Source organism: Poecile atricapillus, chromosome 22, assembly GCF_030490865.1.
Source record: "Poecile atricapillus isolate bPoeAtr1 chromosome 22, bPoeAtr1.hap1, whole genome shotgun sequence".
Taxonomy (NCBI): domain Eukaryota; kingdom Metazoa; phylum Chordata; class Aves; order Passeriformes; family Paridae; genus Poecile; species Poecile atricapillus.
In genome coordinates, this window is record NC_081270.1 from 5,603,247 (window position 1) to 5,618,096 (window position 14,850).

A 14,850-nucleotide genomic window follows, 5' to 3' on the forward strand; every position below is an offset into this window, starting at 1 on the left:
GGGAAATCCAGCTCAGATCTCCTCCACACTCATATTTTCTCCAGGGCTTGTAGGAAAGGTAGGGCCTTGATTTAAAGTTCTCTTTAACTGCTTTACAAGTGAAAATCTGTTCACATATCATGCTACAGCCCTGCAAAGGTCCAAGGCTACACAGACCTACTTCTTCTTAGTCCACACTAAAGGATGAAACCATGTTTACATATTCATAAAAGCCACACTGTCCCCTAATCTGGAAGAATTACAGCATAGCTGAAAGACCTACTTTGCAGTCTAGCCACTAAGTCTGATGGTTATACATATAACACTCATGCTGAAAATGGATTCTTAAATTGCTGCTAATAGGTAAGTGCAATTTCAGAGGACTGTGCTTCCAATGCCTCAGATTTTAAAAGCGAGTTGTCAATCACTGTCATTCTAACCACCATTTTTTCCACCTCTCTTTTAAAAAATGAAAATGGTATTGTATAAAGACACACACTTCTCTATCATCTTAAAAACCCCTAGTCAATCTGAGAAGAGACAGCAATGAAATCAATGCCCATTGTTTTTTTCAAACACACTCCCAGAAAGCCTCTTGTCAAATTGCACTGTTTCCAAGATGTGTTTATCCCATTCTCTTCTAAGGCAGCATTTGAGGCTCAGTTGTCCCTGTTTGTAACAGCTCATTTTTCCCTCTCACATGCAAACTCCTTCAGTAATCACCACAATCTGGGGAGCAAACACAGTTCCTAAAGCAGCAGGAGACAGTCAGCCGGTGCTGCAATTAGCCCTGGGAACTGCTGTTACTGCCTTTCATATATCACCAAGGGTGCCATGAACGGAAAGATCCCATTATTTTTTCCAGACAAGTTGAAGTTGGCAACTACAGAGTGAACAGACAAAGCACAGCTGCCTTCCTTAGGGTGCCTATCACTGCATGAATATAACCACAAAATGCAGTGGACTGGTGTTCCATGGAAGCACTCCTTGCATCCCAGAAATATCCAATCAACAAGCAATGGCTCACAAAAGGAGGTTACAAAGGATTCAAATCGCAGAAGGACATAAACCCACCATGTTTTTCAGTGTTGTTTTCCTCTATGAATACCCAAAAAGCCAGTTCTGGACTACCTTATGCTCAAGAATCTGGACATAATCTATTTTCTTGATAATAATCTATTTTCTTGATAACTTGTGATTTTTTTAGCTCTCCATTTCAGTTCTTTTTGCTAGGTACCGAGTTCTCAACACATCACCATGGTTATTTCAGGCGGTGTCCTTCACCTCACTCATTCCTAATTTCAGTCTCATTGAGATCTGGAAGAAATAGCATCCTTTCAAAATCATGTTTATCTGCCTTCTGAAATTACTGCTCAGGACTTTAACATAACAACTTTTAAGCAGTAGGGTTAATTTCACAACAAGATTTTATGAAGATCTTTTTTTAAACTTCTTCTGAGGCCAAAAGAGATACTCAAGGCAAACTGCACATTCTGTAAACTGCAAAATCCATGACCAATGGATTTTATATTAGTTTTTATCATTCCAACTAAAACATTTAATGCATGCTTACAATATACACACTTTGCAGCAACTCGCTAATGCATTAAAACCCGAAACAAATTAAATTAAGCAAATAAAAATTAAGATGATCAAGTTATTTATGTTGTTATAGGCAAAAGGAAATAAATAGCAGAGTTCATGAAAGGTAAATCAAGCTCTTTCAAGCAAATGCCATTTCAGCAATACGGTAACAACGCCAGACCCATAATAAACACATTTGGCCGCACACCCAGAGCTTATTTCCCCATCCCTGCAGACCAAGGCTGATCCATTTCATATTCCAAGCAGGGGCCAGTGATTACTCCGAGACCACATTCCATCTGCCTTAGAAAGAGGGTTCTTCCCAAGCACTGCTCAGCGCTCCAAACCAAACCATCAGGCACGCACAGGTGTCTTCCCTCCCCAGGGCTGCCATCCACGCACCCGCCGCTGTCCCAGGCTGCAGCAGCGAGAAGCGAGAAGCGAGAAGCGAGAAGCTCCTGGCCCAGGCTCCGCTGCCCCCGAGGGCTGCACTCACCCGGCCCGAGAGGCACCGGCTGCGCTGCTGGGCCCCGGGGACCGGCCCCACGCGCTTCCTTCGCGGCCACAGCCACCCTCGGCCCGCTCCAGCTGGGGCTCCGTAAGCAGCTTATCCCCGCGATTAGGTCGGTGACCGGGGCTACAGATGGCCGGGGAAAGCCGCTCTGGGCCATGGCTAATTAAAGCCGGGGCCCGGCCGGGGAGAGGGGGGCTCATGGCGGGCGGGAGCTGTGCCCGTCCCGGGCAGTGCCTCAGGACAGGCGCCATGTCTTCCTCTTCCCGCGCTCCGCCGGAGCCCGGCCCGCCAGCGCTGAGGGAGCCACCGGCCCTGGGCGGGCCAGGCGTCATCCTGGGGAGCTGCCACCAAAACCCCGGGCACAGCAGGACCCGAGCATCTGAAAAAACAAAGCAAAAGCCGCATGGAGCATCGCACCTGTCTGGGTGAGATTTCGCTGAGAGCCCCGGCGTGAAGCCAGCGAGGCCATGCCCCGGCACAGCAGGTCCGTGAACCCCCTCATGCCCTCCTGAACCAGATACAAACACTCTCTTCCTTCTCAGTCAGGAGAGGGGTCTGTTTTTAGCATCACCTCTGATTTATTGCTCAAAATAGGTATCCTTGAGGCACTGTAAGATGAATGTTACTCATGCCTTACTCTGCTTCCTGGAGCTCCCAAATGTACCAAATTTTCCACAGTAAAACACATGGCAGGTCAGCTAGATGAGTATTTCTGATGTACAATATCTGGGAATGCCTCCCTAGATATAACTGACTGTCCCAACACCCAAACCCCACAGCATTAAAAGCAGTGATTTTCACTCGGTGGTCCATTGGTCTAGGTAAAAAAAGCCCTGAGCATTTAAATGTCCTATTCAGGGATCTATGCTGTGACTGTAAAGTTCTGAAGAGCTGAAAAAACCCAATCACATAAAGGTTCTGGAACTCAACAAGCTCCAGCAATTTCTGCCTACTCTTTTCCTTCTTTGCTATCTAATAACAAGAACAGGCCAATTCCTATTCTTGTGCCCTATTATATGTAAAGCCTGTAAAAAGAATGCACAACACTTCTATGGCACTTACCATGTGCTTGGTTTAGGTACACCAAGAGATCACTGTAGTGCTTGTGCAGCGAAGTAAAGGAAGCATCTGCTTACGTTTGAAGTGATCAAAGTTGGGAGAAAACTGCTTGGTTTTAAAAATATAAATGGCATGCTTCTGGAGGTTAGAGCAAAGTCAACAGGGTTCTTGGTTACTGAAGAATCAACACAGCAGCAGGTCTTGTCAAGAGAAATGCAGTTGTAAAATAACAGATATAAACTTTGGAAATGAACTTGCTTCAGGAAAATACCTATCTTCCTAACACTAGAATTCTGACGAAGCTAACATACTCATTTTCTTCTGTAAATGAGTCCTGTTGAAATTTATTTGTTTGTTTGTTTGTTTGTTTGCTTCTGGGGTTTTGTTTGTTTGGTTTTCTTTTTTTAGAATCTTACCTGAAAGCCACAGCAGGATGGATTTATCACACATAACAACAGAGTCTATAGTTTGTCACACCCAATGGAACTCACGTCTACAGTGTAAATAAGTCTATCTTTCCTCAATTCCCATTTTATTAGCCCATCTTCCCACCCACACAATTATGAGCAGTGTCTTCTACTTCTCAGAGTAAAGCTTAGACTAAAATCCATCAGGGCCCTGTAGACCTTCCCCCATAATGACCCTCCCAGACTGCCTGGCCCTCAGGAAAAGCTACATTTTCAAATGAGACAAAAGTGACCAGTGTAACTTTTTCTAACACAGAAAAACTGTGTTCATTTTATAGTTTTCTTAGAAAAATGTAACATTTCAAGTTCTGTTAAGACAAGCAGCTGAAGGCAAAAGGATATTTCAAGGCACAAAGGGTCTATAATCTACATTCAACAGTCATTTAAAGTATCCTGAAGGACATTCAACTTGTGTAAAAGCATCACTTAATAAAACCTAAGTCCAGCTACTGGGAGCACAAGAAGTTAAATAATGCCATCAAAAACAGCTCTTGGGAACTCCCACATGTTTCCTGGAAATATATCTGCATAAAATCAGGCTACACTGTATTGTTTTAGGACAACCCATAAGCCTTTTAAAGATTGCTTGTCCAGGAGTACTTTGAGTGGTTCTCTTATAACGAAGAGGAAGCACAAGGAAAGACTGGAGGACTGCAGAACGTGCATCCAGTCACATACAGAGAAGGGATTTAGGGGGAGGGAGGAAAGGAGAATACTGGGATTACAGTGAGTCACTGTGCTTAACATGACACCTCCAAAATCTTCTGGACTTACTGCAGAACCCATCTGCCTAACCTTTAGGTAGGCAAAAGAAATATCAGCTCTCCTGTTTGCCCAGTAGCAGGTGCTGCTCCACGGGAAGAGCGGGAGGCTGGGCTGGGTGAGGGCGGTGTCTGTGCTCATGCAGGGTGCCTCAGTACGGCGGCTGGGCTGCCTTGCCTGGGGAAGGCCACTGTGGAGGCACATCTGGCTGATCAATGGGCTCGTAGGTGCTGCGGTCCTGGCCTGCACTGGTGACACCTGAATGGAGAAGGAAGAGAACAAGCTTGGGACAGAGCACAAGAACTGAATGCTCTAGAAGAAAACAACAGCTCAGGAACGCACATTTTACCAGCTCCCAGCACCTGTGGTCTGTGATCCTCACTGAACAGGCAGGAGGTAAGAAAAGTCACCCTTCCAACAAGCCTATTCTTTCCCTGAGAAATGCTCTCTTAGTAGCCACCTGGCTGTGTGGAAAGCAAGACCCACATAGCAGCACAACAGGTTTCTGCAACAGTGTATTTCAGCAAGATAAAGTGTGTGAGAGCTCATGGAAAAATGAACAGACAGAGCCAGAAGCTGCAGGAACTGTAGCTAGCTGACAGCATAGATATAAAGGCATGATACATCCACAAACCACTCTTCCCAACAATGCAGCTATGCCTCAAGTGTGGCACCAAATTTGAATCCAACAGTGCTCCTAACTGCACTATCAACAATTTATCTGTGCAAAATCATGTTATTCTCCAGGGCATGAGCAGGGAAAGAGGAGGCAGAGAATGTGCATGGATAGCTCTTTATCTATGGGCCAGGCATTTGCCATGGGGAGAAAGCAGTCTGAATCACAGATAGCCACCAGACTATGAGGGATTTGTTCTAAGCAGCAAGGATGCTCCCAAGCAACAAAGAGGGACTTCATGTAGAAGGAAAACAAGACAGAAAAGGCCAGGAAAATTTCAACACTGCTGGGTTCAAAAGAAAATGCCAGATAGCAGGAGAATGAGAAGAAATTTGTCAAGCACATTCAGCAACACAGTACAGAAAATCTTGTAAGAAAGGCAGTTCAGTAGGGGATGTGAAACTACAAAGTGTCTGAATTCCCACCTGTGCCTGAGAGGAGACTCAGTTTGGGATAGTGTGGTTGAAAAGAAGTGCTGCCAAATTCCAAGCAAAGAGATGAACTCCTCAATGACACCTAGACTTTCAATGGGATACACAGATTGAACCCAAATTACAAGCACAGTGAGCAGCTAGTAAAAACTGACACAAAAAAGGCACTGCATGTGATTCACATGCCTCCTCTCCTCCAAGACCTATCCATCTGGATTTTCACAAGTAGCTGGCAGAGAGAATATCCACACTCCACTAGCAAAGAGGTGCAAATAGCACACAGTGCCCTAAGCCATCATTTCCTTCCATGGCTTCTCCTCCTCTGCAGGTTTCCACCTCTTTTCACAGGAGTGTGATCTTTGCTACCACCAAAGCAGAATAAGAGACAGCTTCCAGACACTAATGCAGGTACACCATCTTTTGTCCTTCACAGCCTTCTTAGGATAACAAATAGAACTGTGACAAGCTGCAGGTTTTGCCAGCATGAATTCAAACAATCCCTGGCAAACAATCAATCCCTGGCAGCTGCCCAGGCATGCACTAGTACCTGGAATGCTTGGCAAAGCTGACCAAGACCCAGAACATCTAGCCACAGCACATCCTCTCTGCAAATCTCCCACATTATCACTGTCAAATACTGGGGGAAAAATTAAATGTCTCCAAGCTAACTTCCATCAGGTAAACATTAGTCCCATATTCCATGTAAGGAACAAAGTCCAAAGCAATCAAGGTAAATAGGACATGTGAGGCACACAGAAAGCTTGGAGTTAGAAATCCAGCTTTATTTCCCTCTTGATCATAATCCAGCCAGAGGAAATACTGCCTCTACTTTCCTGCAGAAGGAAAAGAAAGGGTTGACACAGGCACACAGAAAGCTTGGAGTTAGAAATCCAGCTTTATTTCCCTCTTGATCATAATCCAGCCAGAGGAAATACTGCCTCTACTTTCCTGCAGAAGGAAAAGAAAGGGTTGACAAAGAATGGACACCCAAAAGACTCCAACAAACACACACAAATGCAGAAGGAGGAAGAACGAAAAGCTGCTCAACACCATTGTGGGCAAAATGGCTTCAAAAACCTCAGGTCTGCAAGGAGAGAGAGGAAGAATACAAATATAAAGCCAAACACACACCAGGATGACAAAATGGGAGAACAAACATGAGCAATACAGAGCAAGCACCCTGTCTGCCTGGAAAGGAGGGCAGAATCCAGAGCTCAAGCTGAAGGGCCCAAAGTGCAAGGCAGTCCTGAGGAGCTGGCCCACACTGAAGCAGAAAAAACGTCCTACCTATGTTAAAGGTGTACTCTCCTCCACGCTCCCGATACATTCGATACACCAAGTAGCAGGACACAGGTTTGAGGAGGAGACTGAAGATGGCCATGCCTATACTGAAACGCTTCACATCACTGAGGAAGTCGTGTGAAGGGTAGAAGATAGAGATGTGGATGATGTCTGTGAGGACTGTGAGCAGCAGGCCAGTCAAGAACTAGAAACAAGGACAGAGAATGGGACATGAACAGAACAAGGGTTTAACCACTGGCAGTAACAGTCAGCATCTGTTTCCTGTGAGGTCTATGTTGCACAATCATCCTTCACCCCAGTATCACACAGCACTCTTGGTACTGCCCCAGGCAGACAGATACTCCTAGATGAATGATCTTGTATTTTGTGCCTTTTCCTGTCAGATGTTTTCTCATAATATATTCTAGAATTGTTTATTTTTGTTTGCCAATCTATTCAATGTTCAGAAAAGGGTTTTACAAAGCCCCTCCAACTCAAGCATATTAAACACTTTGAGTCCTCATCTGGCATTACAAGTCACAACAGCAGATAAAAAAAGGAAGAATCAAGTATGTCTCATCTCTGAGAAGAAAAATGATTGGCAGTGAGTGCTTCTCACCATGGTTTACAGAGCTCATAGATTTATATGCTCTCTTAATAAAAAACAACAAACCCACCCAAACAGGGAACTGCTGTATTGGGAACAGATGAAAATCATCACTAGCTCAAAGACTCTGCCCTCCACCCTCTTCCTGAGCAGCCTGGGGGAGACCAATACACTCACCATCGTTATGGCATCAAGGGAATCTCGCTGCACAATGGCCCAGATCCCAACTGCAAGGACACTGAAATTCCCCCAGGCATAGGAGATTGGCAACATGTAATTCATGCATCCCCTACCAAATGAGACAAAAAAACCAGCTCACATTCACAATAATCCTGCAACAGTTTGGTTTTGTCCCTGTTCCCATACAAACACCTCACTCTTATATTTAGGATCTTCCTGCACACAGGCACGAACAGGGAGTGCTGATTCCCAGGGAACATCCCATTCTTAGTTTGAAGGAATACCCTCTTCTCCCCCAGGCCAGACACTAATCACTCACCACACTGTGAGCAGCCAATGTACCAGAATGATAGCCTATGAAAAAAAAAAACAAAACAGGAAGACAGGTCAGCAATGTTGGGAGAACTCTGGGAGGATCAATGTGAAACAGCACGTTCTTGTTCCCAAGGGATGGGTGGAAGAGTGGCCTGGACCCATGAACCAGTGCAGAAAGATGGTAAAGCAACTGGGACAGTGTAGACAAAGCTATTTTTCTCCACATCTGCTGCTGAGTATTTCCTGTGGTGCTACAGTGTAATCATTCATTCTTCTTGTCATCTCTGTCCACAGCTGATTCAGGGACCACTTAGCCTTTTCTAAATGGGTTATTAATTTTGGAACTCCAGACAAGTTTGCACAGAAAGCCAGGCAATCTGATTCACGCTGTGCTAGCACAGTTTATACATGACCAATCTGGCATCCCATTACCAAAAAGCCCATGGACAGCCATGCCTGCAGCTCCCACAATTTCATTCCAGTCCTCAGCAAATACTTCTTTCCAGTCTGTTCAGAGCAGTGGTCCAACCTCACTGCAGTATTAACAGACCTGAAGGCTTCTTCCAGAACTCTGTGAACTGATCCTGCCAGAGCACACAGCTCTTTTCACTCCCAGTGAAGCCACCAGGTCCAACAGTGCCCTGAGGAGCAGTAAGACAATGCTGTCACAAATTCTGTACTCTGCATGTGTCTTTAATGATCCTGGCCCTTGTGCTTAATGGGACAAATTCAAGAGGAAAGGATTGTACTGTAATAAGTGATACAAGGATTCTCTTCACCACCACCACTTGCCATTTTTGTAACCAAGGAAACACCCTACATGTTTATTCAGAGAGCAAATGGGAACAATTTGTCACTTCAGGCTTCTTCTACATCTGTAGCCCGCTGGTCACTCCAACAAAGGGAGATGCCTCATATTTGCTCTCTAAACATTTGTGAAAACAAAAATAGGGAAGACAGGCTCTATAATCGGCCTGAGTAAAGAAAGGCTGAAGCCTGGACATATCAGAGGATCCATGGGATACAGGCACACATTCATTTTTTCCTAGCTGTGAGAAAGGCTTCAGCTTGGCATTTCTGCTGGCAAACCCCCATTACCAAAACCCCTCTGAAGCACACTCCCCCCCAAAGGAAAGAAAAGAAAATTGGGAACTGAGTACGTAGCAAAAGCCCAAGTTACTCAGTGGGCACAGGAAAGCTGTATGCAGACAGGAACATTAAGACACAAAGAAGAAATTAAGATCTACTGACACCTTGCTAGATTCTTTGACTTAAAACATCTCTCCATGCTCTAACTCAAAACAAAACTAGTTGTAGGAGAAGAGAGTGGAGCTGTGGAATAAGTGAAACAGAGTCAAGAAAGCCCAGGGGTGGCCACTGGCTGCAGCTCACACTGCTCTGCCAGGACACCACAATGCAAAGGACTTCCAGCTCTTCCTTCACTGCAGTGCCCCATCAGCTGCTGAGCACTCACTAGACCTTGCTTCCAACTTCCATCACTCATTAGACAGATTTTTATTAATTATTTTTTTTTAATTGATCATGAAAGCTTACAAAATGCTTCACGACCCCTCACGCTTCCCCTTCTCCCAAATTGTACCACAGACACAATGGAAAAACTGCTAATCAGTAAAATACAAGATGCTCCTGGATAAGAATGGAGACGTGCAAATACTATTTCCTCAAGAGACTATCACAACATCAGGAAAATTCTTAATTAGGTAGTATTTAATTGCATGTTACATACCCACAAGACCCCTCAAGGCTCACCAGTTAGCATAATTAGGCAGGGTGGGTTTTTATTTAAAGCTGTCTAGATCAATACTGCAGCTACTAAATTATGAAGTATGTTTAGTCATCAGCATAAAACCAGGCTGATACTATGAGTGACTGCTGAAATAAAACCAAGATATTCCCTTTTTAGTTATTAGTCCCATTTACCTGACAGTACATCAGTGCACTGTGGAATTGACTGGTGGTGTTGGTATGCTTTAACATAGAAAATATAGTGTAAATGAAAAACTACAGTTACTATGTGAGATTAGTTAATTTGCAGGCAGTCTCCTGATAAGACAGCAGAAGAATTTAAATTTTTTCCATCTGTCCAAGGATTTAAGACTGTAGCTAAGACAGACATACATTTCTTCATTAACTCCTAAGACTTGAACTAGTGGTGAGAGCAGAAAATAAGAAAGGTAGGTCCTTTGTCCCCATCTCTTCTGGGAAAAAGGATGGCCATGTAATTAAAAGCATCCCATTGGAAACTGGGGAGAGCTAAGGAGAATTCCTACCTCCTTTGCAAATCCCAGCATGTGATGGAACTAATTGCCAAGCATAAAAAGAGCCTAGGTCTGCCAGGGTCTCATTAGATGGGAAACTCTTTGGAATAGGAACTCCTTTAAACATGCTTCAGCACAGAATTTAGCACAAGGTTGAATTTTGAGTTAAAAATGAAACAGTTCCAAATTACAATTATTTTCTTGTTGTATCTAAATTTCTATTTTACTTACTTTTTTTGTATTTTTTATTTTAGAGTGAGCTCACCTACTCTATGAGTGACATTCACCTAAAAACACACAAAATCAAAATATGAATCTGAGTGGCCACCTGTGAGGATGCTCCTCATTATTATAACAGAATAATAATAATGAGAGTGCTTAAGCAGTGGGACAGGCTATCCAATGGGGCTGTCATGGCTCTGCTCTTCTTTTAAAACTCAGCTGATTTTTTTGAGTTGAGCTATTTGATCTAACTTTGCACTTTGCCTTGCTTTGAGCAGGAGGTTTAATCACATGACATACAGACATCTCTATTATTCCTTGATTCTGTGACTTAGCATTTAAAATTGCCTAAGCACAAAATGTGTGTTTCCACGGATTACAGAGCACTGCCTAGGCTTGATCAAAGTCAAACATTATATTTCAAAGCTCTGCATGATTATTTCAATAATCATAGGTGTCAAGCTGTCATGGTAGAAGTATGGCTCTGCTGCTTCCCCCATGTTTTGCTGAGCATGGCTGTCAGAACCGAGCCAGTAGATCCTGTTCCATGAGAACGTTCCCCACCCACTCCAGGGCAAAGCCTGCTACATTAATTTTATAGCTCTTCAAGCAGCTTAAAGAGAGACCCTGAGGCTAAGATACTGCTACATTCTGGCACAAACACAGCTCAGTCATGCAGCTTTCTTGGAACTACTTCTATCACGAGGCTCATCTTTATAATCTCACAGAACCAGTAAGCAGATCATGCCAATGAATAGTAGCAGTGTGTGTTATTTCCAGGCCCCTTCTGAGTAAGAATCTTCCCCACCTTTGTCGTATTTTCCAGGGAATCAGGCCCTAACTTGGGAACAGTATGAAGTGTAGGTACAACTATTAACTGCCTATTCCTGCCTTTGCAGCTCAGAGCAGAACTGGCAGACGTGACAAGGAATTTCTTAATGCTGAAAACAGTTCACTCAGGACAAACACACGCTTATCTAGTAAGAGATTGGGGAATGGTTGTCTGAAACATGAGAAGAAAGGCAACATTTTAGTTTTGTTGTCTTTGTGACTCATTCATTGAAAAATCTGTTTCTCAGCTCCCCTATCTCCATTTCCCATGGTAGAACATGTATTTCGTGTTGGCAAATTTTTTAATTAAATGTCCTTTGTTTTCACTGTTGTTTTAGCATGGAGAAAAAACAATCAAATCAAGTTAAAAAACAAAGCAGAAGACAAGATCTTTTAATATTCCTAGTGCCCTGGGAATCACACAATAGTCCAAACTTGTCAGAGCAAAGTATCAGCTAGTTTCCAGAATGTAATATAATCCACATGCTGGGCCTTGAAAAATCCATTTGCTTACTTGCCTCTAACAAGGGAAGTTGCTTTTCTTGGTGAACTAGTAAGAGGGGTATTCATCATTATATGAATACCCATCTTTTATTTAATACAGCCACATGAAAGCTGTCCTGTACAAAGCTGAATTAATAATGGTAGCTGAGATAATACTGTTCTCACATCCAACCCATAGGCAGCCTGGTCCAAGGCCACTGCTCACAGCAAAAAAAAACTCTGATGTGATCTGTGATGCTTTCACTCTCTGGGCAAAGCTTTAACCAAAGAAAGCATCTGAACCATGCTGTATTAAATGAAATCACAAAGTAGTGAAGCTGGGAAAGGACACACACACTTAGAAATCTCAGGGCTCTGAAAATGTAAAAGACAAAAAAATAATAGAGGAAAATGTCACGTGTCTGGTAGCACAGAAGACATCAGAATCAAACATCATCCTCAAAAGCAAACAGCGTGATTTTAACATCCACCTGGCTTGTCAGCAAGGAAGTGCTTCTTCCAGAAGTGAAAAATGTAAGGTTAAGTCTCTTATATCTCCTTTCTCTGGTTATCAGATATTCACTGAAATTTCCAAAGTGCCCTCAAGTGGAGCCTGCCCTCCCCAGAGGAGAAGCAATTGCAGTTATCCATCAGATGATAACCCCCAAGTAAGTGGGCTTATTTTTCTAAGATACTTTGCCTGACAAGCAAAAACTTTGTCTCCTGAGGATCTCGTGCAGTGTTTATCTTGGCTGAGCTCTGGTCAGCTGAGCTGGAAACCTCCATGGACACTAGTTAATAGCCAGCTGTTGTCTCTGCCCAGTCCTTGGTCACTTTAGCAACATCCCTGAAGTAAGAGCAAATTTTGGAGTCATCACCTGGTGGGTTTAACCATGAATCATAGAATACACTGAGTTGGAAGGGACCCATCAGGACCACCAACTCCTGGCCCTGCACAAGACACCTCAAGAATTCCACCCCGTGCTTGAGAGCGTTGCCCAAATACTCCTTGAACTCAGATAGGCTTGGTGCTGTGACCACTGCCCTGGGGAGCCTGTTCAGTGCCTGATCACCCTCTGGGAAAAACGTTTTCCTGATATCCAACTTAAAACTTCCCCGACTCGGCCTCATGGCGTTCAGAACTTCTACAGCCTTTGCCCATGTTAAAGAAAAAAAAGTAGGAACTTCAGTTTTTCCTCTTCACAGGGCTCCGCAGTTCCGAGCAGGGCCTCAGCCAGGATGAGCACCAGGCATAGGGCTGGAGAACATGCGAGAGGAGAGGAGGGATACAGGGAGGGCCGATCCCAGCGCCCGCGGCTCAGCCCCAGCCGCCCTCCCGCTGCCCTGGCCCCGCTCCCGAGCCCCGGGGCCAGGGGAAGCCCCTACCTTGAGGCTGACGGCCGGCAGCTCCATCGCAGCAGCCCCGGGACCGCCGGCGGGGCCGCTCCGCGGGGCAGGGCCGGGCTCGGGGCCGGCGAGGGGCGGAGGAGCCGGGACACCGCCCCCGGGCCCGCCCTGCCCGCGCCCGGACACGGCGGGCGGTGCCGGCGGTTCTGGACGGGCCGGGGCCTTGGCTCGGCTCCGTGAGGGGCTGGGAGCCCGTGGAGGCTGGGGGGGTCCAGCCGAGTCCGGCTGCTCTGCCTGCCTGATGTGAGCCGCACGGCTTCTGATCTCCTCAATGCCTCCAAGGCGGGTGCCACGAGGATGGTGCCAGACTCTTCCCAGCGGTACCCAGTCACAGGATAATGGGCATAAAATAAAACAACACAAGTTCTAGCTCAACGTGAGAAAGAACTTTACGTTGAGGGTGGTGGAGCACTGGGACAGGCTGCCCGAGAAGGGCATGGAGTCTCTGGAGACATTCCAGACCCAGCTGGACACGTTCCTGTGTCACCTGCTCCAGGTGACCCTGCCTTGGCAGGGAGAGGGGGCGGCAGGAGTTGGACTATATCATCTCCAGAGGGAGGCCCCTTCCAACCTAACAATTCTGTGATTTTGTTTCCAAAGCCACCACTAAGTTAAAAATATGCACGGATCAGTTTGTTGGCTGCAAACACCCAGCCAAACTCCTCCTGCTGCTTGCACATGCTGTGTAGTGAGACAAGATTGGACATTATACTTTGCTTGTAATCGGTGTACAGGAAAGCTACTGCTTGTGAAGGACTTATGAGCTTTCTGCAGGAAGAGTTTTTGTGCATATATCTCTGACCAAAGAGTGAGGAGTGACAAAGAAACTGTTGATAGACCCCAATAAAAATGTTATTTTAAGATGCTGATTGTGGTCAGCCATGTCACCCAACAGCTAAGTCAAAATAAGGTCAGTCTTAGGGGTTGAGCCAGGTGACTAGGATGGCTGGCAGGTACTTAGCTGCTTCCTTTGGCCCTGGATTTTTCCCTAGAACTAGATGACTGAAACCTTTGCCTAAAAACCTGGTACAAATAACAAGTTCTTAATTTCTTATTCTGAAAGAAAGCTGGTTTCATTTTAGAGCTAAGTTGGTAAGTGACCAGTTCAACCCCACACAGTTCAGCTATAACTTACCATTTCCTGTCCAGTTCATGCCAGCAGCCTTCTCCCCAAGTCTGACAAACAAAGTAACAGAGCCCAGAGGTCAGGATGACACTTCTCAAACCCTCCCATCCTTGCCTAATGTGTGCTGTCTGCAGTGTAAGACTGCAATGTCTTACTAGGTCAGCTCCTTTCTTGTCATTATTCCTTCTTACAGAAAAGATGGGGCCTCTAAGAAATTAGCTGGGTCAGAGGTTCATTGCAGAAGTTGGATGTGGAAATGCACGAGTCATCCTCCAGTCTCATTTCCAGTTCAAGCAGTGAGAATTGTGCAGTGCTGAATCTCCTGTCAGACATTCTCAAACCAGCCACAAATGTAGTGCTATCCAGCCTGTCCTTGACCATGTCCTGAGTGCTACTGGCTGCTTGTATGCAGCACACTTCAAGATTTCCCAAGGCCAAGCATTACGTGCCAAAATGAAATTACCTAGAAAATGCTAGAAAGCATCAGGATAAAACTGACTGGCTGCATAGCTCAGAATAACAATAAAAAACCCAAAAAGGCTGTGAAAGTCCCCTCAGGAATCTCTGAATGTGTCACTTTCAAAGGAAAGATTGAAATATAACTCATCTATTGCCACATGACACGTGAGCTGTGACTTCACTTCCAT

The 14,850-nt window shown here is 45.0% G+C and overlaps 1 protein-coding gene across 2 annotated transcripts; it reads right to left on the bottom strand.

Annotated features, from left to right (window-relative positions):
- Positions 1–3,845: 3,845 nt before the first annotated feature.
- On the bottom strand, positions 3,846–13,165 carry AGTRAP (angiotensin II receptor associated protein). 2 transcript variants are annotated; one of them, XM_058855427.1, is made up of 5 exons: positions 13,057–13,165; positions 7,860–7,894; positions 7,538–7,649; positions 6,760–6,958; positions 3,846–4,623 (listed from the first exon to the last, which is right to left on the bottom strand). In XM_058855427.1, the coding sequence occupies exons 1-5, from the start codon at positions 13,081–13,083 to the stop codon at positions 4,517–4,519; spliced, it is 480 nt and encodes a 159-aa protein (XP_058711410.1). In that variant the 5' UTR covers positions 13,084–13,165; the 3' UTR covers positions 3,846–4,516. The 2 variants fall into 2 exon arrangements, with proteins under 2 accessions (XP_058711410.1, XP_058711411.1); XM_058855428.1 differs by lacking the exon at positions 7,538–7,649 and adding an exon at positions 8,406–8,496 and having other exon boundaries at positions 13,057–13,127.
- Between the last annotated feature and the right edge of the window lie 1,685 nt (positions 13,166–14,850).